General features: G+C 42.1%; 1 protein-coding gene across 1 annotated transcript in view; it reads left to right on the forward strand.

The window, feature by feature from the left end:
* The window catches only part of LOC125297696 (zinc finger protein 239-like), an 80,411-nt gene extending 73,330 nt beyond the window's left edge, over positions 1-7,081 (forward strand). The window contains exon 5 of the mRNA XM_048248147.1: positions 6,574-7,081. Within this exon, the coding sequence (XP_048104104.1) occupies positions 6,574-6,769 (196 nt within the window). The 3' untranslated portion in view covers positions 6,770-7,081. The remainder of the gene's footprint in view (positions 1-6,573) is intronic.
* The last annotated feature ends 1,290 nt before the right edge of the window (positions 7,082-8,371 follow it).

The following is an 8,371-nucleotide window of genomic DNA, read 5'->3' on the forward strand; positions in this document are numbered from 1 at the left end:
CTGTCTCAAATGCCGTACTTCCGTCAGTACACTTCGATATCATGCATGAGCACTATGCACCTACGCCCGTAGAGCGTAATTTTCAACAAAGTAGTATCGTCTCAAATCGGGCGCTACGCCTATACACTTACCGGAAATGACGAATGACTAACGTCGTATTTTGATTTTGACCGCGAGCGCGCCAAGATTTTAGCCGGCTTTTGTTGTCATTACAAGACCTTTAAACATTTGGAAATGGAGACTTTCATCGCGACGTGGGGTCTACTTCGGCGTCGACGCAGAGCTCTGCTTGTATTGGCTGAACAAGAGCATCTTCTGGTATGTAGATGCATCTATTGCTTTTTTATGGTATTTGTATTGTATTCCTACATTAGACTAATGTTATGCAGCAATACACAGCAGTCTACTTCTAGCTTACTTTTAAAGTATCAGAATCCATAGTTGTCTGCTTTAACTTGATCAATTAAAAACACATTAATATTGTGTACATATATTTCATTACATTAATATACCAACTGATAATATGAACTGATATTGCTTGTAGTAATGCAGTGTACAAGTTAAACAGCTTAAAATACAATAATGTATGCACCAAAGATACAGCAGCATGTTATTAGTATAGATAGTATTCATGACATGAAAAAAGGAAACCACACATTGATAATAACAAATAGAATTTTATTGAAAAATGAATGTCTGTCTCTTTTCTCCCCGCCCCCCACACACAGCAGCCTCATAGTCCTACTAAGTATTTCCGTCTAAACAATACAGTGCCTGTGCTGGCAATATATTTTGATGGGGTGGTACCTCTTAGAGATGACCAAAGTCAAAGGGTCAATTTCTTCACATGTTCCAGACATACAAAGAGATTCTTCTCACTATCCCACGGTGAGACAAGACATATTTGACCAATTTTAAGTCCACCTTCCACAGTCAATAATACTAGGTGGTAAAATACTATAAAAATACTGTTTCCTAAGGGCACCACTTCTGACCATGGCTGGGGGGCCAGTTCCAGGATGTTATTGAGACCCCTGGTCTTTCTATTCTGGTTGGCCTGGGTGGTCACCTCTTGCCTTCAGGGAGGAGAGTGAAGCACCAATGATCCTTCCAGATGTGCAGGGCATTTGCCATGCCCCGCCCCACACAGCGATACAGCTGGAGAGGATGCTCTCAATGGTGCCTCGTTTCACCACTTGCTTTCGCCTGGCTTGTCCTTGCCAGTGATGCAGTGTTGGTGGTCCAGGAAGACCATGTGCGGGAGAATCTGGTCAGTGGCTGCTGAAGTCAACAACAATCTCTTTGGTCTTTGCTGAGTCAGGGAGGTTGTTGTCCCTGGCACCCTAACCTGTAGAGGGCCCTTAATGATGAGACCCACCAGGGCCAGTGTCAGCGCAAATTTCCGTGTGGATTGGCTGTAGGTTGCAGGCAGTCATCCGTCAGCAGGGTGAAGTTGGGGCCCCTGTGCTCAGTGTGATGCTGCTGTGAGGTATTGTTGCCAACACGCATTTGGTTTGGAAGCATTGTGGTATTATGGTGTTGAATGCAGATGCCGCCCCGTCACGGGTGAAGCCACCATCTTGATGATGCAGCCTGCTATTTCAATGGCCCACGTGAAGCTGTTCTATTCAATCCTCCTGCAGGCCATCTGCAATCACACTGCTAAATTTGTGGATGTGTTTGTTGGTTATCCTGGGTCAGTACACGACGCCATAGCCCTGTGTACTATGCCCAAGCCTATCCTCCACCTGGGTACTGCATCATCGGGGATGGTGGCTACCCCTGCCTGAGCCACCCAATCCGCCTCATGACCCGCCCCTGCAGGCAGCCTGTTGTGGAGAGGTCCACCTCCAGGCTCATCTTCAGATGCAGCCATCCTGACAGATCACGGTGGTTGTGTGTTGTGGAGAGGTCCTTTGGGATCATAAAGATCAGAAGGAGGTCCATTTTTCAGAAGACTCTGGAGGTGGATGTGAAGTTCGTACCGGAGGTCATCACCTGCTGCACGATCCTCCATAACATCTGCCTAAGCCATGGGGACCTGCTGGAGCCAGATGAGCCAGAGGTCAACCGGGAGGGTGCAGCAGGAGACCAGCCAGTACCTCCAGGTGCCGTCTGTGGAACAGAGGAGAGAAACAGGATGGCAGCTCGTTGTTACAATCCTGACCACGACTATATTTAATTGAATAAATCATTTGGCTAATTAGAAGAACTTGTGTGTGTGTGTGTGTATGTGTGTGTAGACATTCACTTGATATTGTCTTAAAGGGAAACTTGGCAGGATTTCCCCCTCTGCTGGAGAAATTGTGCATTATGCTATTTCAAACTGTGGGAAAAGGTAACGATAAAGCACATGGATTTGTTTACAAGCTCGTGAACGGTTAGCATAAGTTTGGCAGAACTATGTGGATGTTACAAGGTAAGAAACACGATTTAAAACGAGTTTCTTGTTTCTCACTTCTCTTTCCGGGACACCATTTTCACTGGAACGGGTCATTTAACCATCCAAATGATTTCTAAACGGGTTTATTACGTTGAAATAGTTGCCAAGTTCCCTTTTAAGATGTAGAGTAACAAAAACAGAAAGAATGCTGCGTAACGTTTTCCTAATTATACCATTTATTTATTTAATTACAACCAGTTACAGTCGGTTGGCTAGCCTCTCTAGGACTGCCAGGAAGCGTTCCTCCCTGGCAGCCGCCTCCCTATCCCTCCTCTCCCCACTCTCTCTCATCTCTCTGATGAGCCTGTCCTCCCTCTCCATCATCAGCTGCATCCTCCTCTTCTCCCTTTCTGCAGCCTCCTCTCTCTCCTCCCTGGCCTCTCTGAGCCTGGCCTCCTCTCTCTCCATTTCCTCTCGCTGCATGTCTAGCAGCACCGCCTCCAACTGCTCCTCCTTCCTCTCCATGTCTGCAAAAATCTCCATGACATCCACCCTCCGCCTCTTTGGGGTGGATGCCATGGAGGTACTGGCCTGTTCAGGGGGTCACCACAGAGGGGGGTGAAGCCACTGCCACATCCCGGGTGGACGAGGAAATGAGGACAGGCGGTGTCACTGATGGCCTGCCCCCAATTGCCCCATCCATCAATGTGTACCACTTCCAAGAAGCGGCAGTGGGGCCTGGCCCCCAAAAAGGAACATTTAAGACCCATTTCACATCAGACTACACAAAAGTGTACCCTTGTCTCATAAGAGTAAAACATAATGATAGTCTTGCACACTGCACTGTTTGTAGCATTGCCCATGGCTGCAAAAGACTTGTTGAGGTGAGTTTAACAAGTGTCATTTAATTTGCTATTATTCAGGCCTATACTAGATGGCTAGTTGCCAAGGCTACATGAAAAGCCTTTTCTTTGCAAACACCACGCTCTCCCGTTTGTTCTCTTTTTGAAAATGAAAAGCCCAAACCAAAATCTACATATTTTATCATCACAATTTCTATCTATAGGGCTTCCTTATTTGGTGTACTGACTAGATATTATTTGGGTTGGGATGTCTGCTATAGCCTACATTGTTGACATTACTGTTAAAATGCATTTCAAATAAAGTGAGTATTGGCAAAACCGGTTGTCATTTTTATGTTGAGGCGGCGGGGGGTGTTGTCGGCAGCTGCTGAAAGTAACTAATAAAGTAACTTGTAATCCAACTCAGTTACTTTACTGATTACTTGATTTTAAAGGTAAACTATGCAGTATTGGCAATTTCCTTACTGTTTTCTCGGTTTTTGCTTCTTTTTAGCTGGCTCTGTCATGATCAATGTCTGAAAAAACTCCATCACTACCTTTTTTCTAGCTGGTGCCTGGCGGTATGTGTATTTGAATGCAGTAAAGCAATTTGTTACACTCGTTATACTTCCTGACACTGAGACCGTCGGCCGCCCCGCCCGCAGTTGCAAATGTGTTTTTTTTTTTTTTCTCCACAGGCTTAGGGGAAGCGAGGCGGCCACCATTCAACCCGAAAAAAGTCATATAACCATTCCAATGACTCTGAAGCTGTTAAATTAAGGTAAATTAAGCAAACAAATTTGCATATTAAGCTAAAAAACCTGCATAGTGTGCCTTTTAAAAGTAACTAAGTTACTTTATAAAGGAGTAATCAGATTACTTTTTCAAGGTAACTGTGGCAACACTGGCTAGATCACAGCGATGTCTGCTGTTGGTTACAAGTGGTACCCAGCTCCGGGTACGAGGCTCGCTGCAAACTTTGCAAAAAAAATATTCAATTAGGGACTCTGGGTGTGAAGGCTGGGGTCACAAGCCAGAGCATGCAGAGAAACATAAGCTAGCCGCAAAATGCAAACTGTTTATCAGCACTAGCCGCTAACATCATTCGAAAGCTCCGGTTTCGCTCTTTCAAGTGACGTCTGTGCGACTTATGTGAGATAAGTACTCCGTGAGCAATTCAACAGAGAATAATGGAAGTGAATTTGGACGCATATTAATACTTTATATTTTTAGGAGGGCTTTTGATCATCTTTGGGTGGTTTCAGCTCCCCCAAAATACTGTAAGCCTAACGACGTTCTTGACAAGGCTCATACACATACCCCACCCACACACATTCTCATGCAAACACACACACACGCACACAAGTGCAGTGTCCACCCAAAACACACTTTCACACCCAGTTTCAACTCCAGTCTCATTTTTGACTTCCTTGATGAAATCTATTCTATTTGAGGGCTAGTTTGTTTTAGATTATTTTCATTTTGGGCTTACAGTTTAGGGCATTTGGTACGTGACACGGATATTTTTCCTTGAGTGTACTACAAGTGAGCAATGTAAAAATCAGTTGGGTTGTAGACGTTGGGTGTGGAAGGTTACTAGTTTGATTGCTTTATCTGTAAATTAAATGAATGCTTTTTCAACGACTTTTCAATGATTTTTTCAGAATTTCTTTGATTGGAATATTTTTTGGTAATGCGTCGTGTAGGTCTTAAATTTCAATCTGTATGGTCTTACAATGTCTTAAAAAGGTCTTGGTAAAGGGAAATCAGGAAATTCAGGTTGTTGGGCCGAAGATTCTCCATCAGTAGGTATTTCTGTGTTGGTAACAAGGGGAAGCTGTGAAAAAGAAAAGAAAAGAAAAGGGGTAAATATAATGAAAGGGAAGGAGTTGATGTATAACTGTTTGTCTTTCCAGAGAATCTTCAGAGTCCAGAGTCTGAACACCAGGATACCCTGGAACAACAAGCACAACTGGAGAGAGTGAAACGAAGTTAGAGGAAGAGAATGAAAAGTTAAGGGAGAAATTGGGTTTAAAAGAAAAAGAGATTATAAGGTTGACAGTACACGTACACACACTCCGAAACAAGATGGTACCTGAACTGCTACAAGACAATCATAGTCCTAAAATGTTCCAATACAGCACTGGTTTTACATATGACCGCTTTAATCAGTTGTGTGCCCTATTTGGCATTCCAAAAGATCCTCTGTGCAGTCTACTGAAATCTCCCATAGTATACATCAGAAAAGACCAAAGCACTGATGAGATGCCCATACGCAGCCAGCTGCTTTTTGTTTTAATGAAACTGCGCAATAATGCAGATCTGCAAAACCTTTCCTTGTCCTTCAACCTTAGTGTACAAAGTGCTAGCAATATTTTCAATTGGTGGATCCATTACATGTACAACATACTAGGTGAATTGCCCATTTGGCCCCATAGAAACATTATTGCACAGAACATGCCCACTAATTATAAGGAAGAATATCCAACAACATGTGCTCTATTAGACTGCACTGAATTAAAAATTGAACGCCCGACTTCTCTTGTTTTATAAAGCCAAAGTTATTCAAATTACAAAAGCACAAACACTTTAAAATCACTTATAGCGTGTGACCCCCATGGCGCTGTGATGTTTACATCAACACTTTACACAGGCTCCGTGTCGGACAAGGAAATAGTTAAACAGTGTGGAATCATTCCACAGCTGGAAAGATTAATTGAGAAAGGGTACTTGCATAAGGGTGATGGTGTAATGGCAGACAAAGGATTTCTTATAGAGGATGAAGAGGATGAACTCCATTCAATAGGCATTCAGTTAAACATGCCACCCTTTGCAAAGTCCAAAATGCAAATGCCAGCTGGTGATGTTGTTGAAACAAAGCGTATAGCAAAGCATAGGGTGCATGTAGAGAGGGCTATTGCCAAAATAAAAAAGTTTAAAATAGTGTCACACAAAATTCCAAACACAAGACTGGGAAATATTAATCAGATTTGGTATGTGGTGAGTGTACTGTCCAATTTCCAGCCTCATATTTTGAGAAAGTAACAATTGTGAGTGTGATGTGTTGGTTGGCAATGTGATAAATAAGACTATGCTTATAGTATGTATATATTCTCAATATAAGAACACATAATAAAACAAAAATATAAACCTGGATACTGCATCTTTTTTGTTATTTCTCTCACCTGGTGGCTTAGACCACATCCCAAGGCATATGTCTGGCCTTTCACTTCTAGCTGAGGTGCATCTTTATCTACAAGGTAGCTGATAGGTGCATCTGTAATTTCCCTCAGCAGATCGAATATTTCTGGCCCTAGCATTTTCCTAAAAAAAGTTCACATGTACATTCATCCATCAGAGAACACATACTGCAGAAAAGCCATATCAGTGCTCAGAGTGTGGAAAGACTTTTACTCAGTTGGGTCATCTCAAGAAACACCAGAGGATCCATACTGGGGAAAAGCCGTACATATGCCCCACGTGTGGGAAGTGCTTCAGACACGAGTGTTCTTTCAGCCGTCATAAAATGATCCATGTAAGGTAAAAATGAACACCTGTGTTCTCAGGGCCAGATGCACTAGCGCTTTTGTGCCCACGTGTCAAATTACGCATTTCTGTATCATACGTATGCATTCCTAGGAGGGTCAGGGGAAAGTGTGAGTTTATTACTGTGCTACCGGTGATAAGATTTTCAAGAGAACTAAAACATAGCGTACCATACTGTACATACCAGAGACAAAGACACAAGGAGCCATAGTGGGGGAAGCCCAAAGCAGTTTACTACACGTTCATGTTTCTGTTCTGTCTTGACCTGCATGCTAATAGTAAAATGTTTGATGGTGACTTCCTATCTGGTTACGAGTTTGTTCCTGTGTGTGAGATAAGTGCTGAAACTAAAAGCTGTTTGTTTGGAACAAACATACATATTTTCAAATGATGTGAGTTGTATTCTCTTCATGTGTGCTCATCATGTGAGGTGGAGAGGAACATTTCCCACCATTTCATAATGTGCATAGTCATATTTTTGTCACCGTTTCATCATGCTTTTGCTGAGAAACAAATAGTTTGCACACTTACACTTAAACATTCATTAGAACACAGCTGATCATTCAAAAGTGAAAAGCAGACAGTTGAAGTCCCAGTACTAGAGGAATGATATGAAAGAGGTGAATAAGAAGCACAAAACCCTTTTTCCTTGATGCGTTATGTTATACTTAGCAACAGTCTGTTATCGAGAAATATCAGACCAGTGAAAATTGGGAAGGCCCACTCAAGTAAATGGAGCATTCTGCAGCATTATGAAGAGCCATATGTAACAGTGTGTACGAGATATTTCTAAATCCTTGACAGGTGTTTTGGAACAACATTGTTCATAACATTGTTCATAACATCTTGTATAGCTCATCCTTTCTCATTAAACCTGTCCCCTTAACCCCTTTATGTGTTCATTTCATGTTTCAATAGTTTTGTGGCAAAAAAAGAATGTATTATAAATCCAAAATCATATTTATATTCACATCTAATGTTGTGATATACTTTTGAATCAACATAAATGTTTTATATATTACAAATCTTTATTTTAGACAAGTGCTATTTCAAGGAAAAGTCCTTGTATATGGCTTTAGAGGCATTGCATAGAAAAAGTTAGGAACAAGACATTTGATCACAATTAACGTCCAGAATCCAACTAACCTTGATCCCAAGCAGGAATGTGAGATGTTGGCCGCATTTGGCCACTTTTTTCGGGCCGGCATCATTATAGCATTATATATAGCATATATACATAATAGAGTTATAGCATATAGCACTTCTTCATCCCTGCAAGAGTTTAACAGGTGCAATAACCAGACCAGGCTAAGTTCCAGGATCTATTTAATCTAATCCCTTATCTCAGTCAGCAGTCACCACAAACGGAAACCAATAGTTATTCAACTGTCCACTACACATTGTTATCACATATACCTAGACCCACTGTCATTATTTAAACGTTCGTGATCATTAAATAACTTTTACATACTCGCCATTCCTGACCCGTCATGCGACAATGTGACGTCATTGGACTGCCTAACCATTTTTCGCCTGGTGGTGTGGTCGCGGCACTAGTTGCAATATTCTCCTAAACAGAGGTGTTGCTGTTTGTTGCTGT

Source organism: Alosa alosa, chromosome 7, assembly GCF_017589495.1.
Source record: "Alosa alosa isolate M-15738 ecotype Scorff River chromosome 7, AALO_Geno_1.1, whole genome shotgun sequence".
Taxonomy (NCBI): domain Eukaryota; kingdom Metazoa; phylum Chordata; class Actinopteri; order Clupeiformes; family Clupeidae; genus Alosa; species Alosa alosa.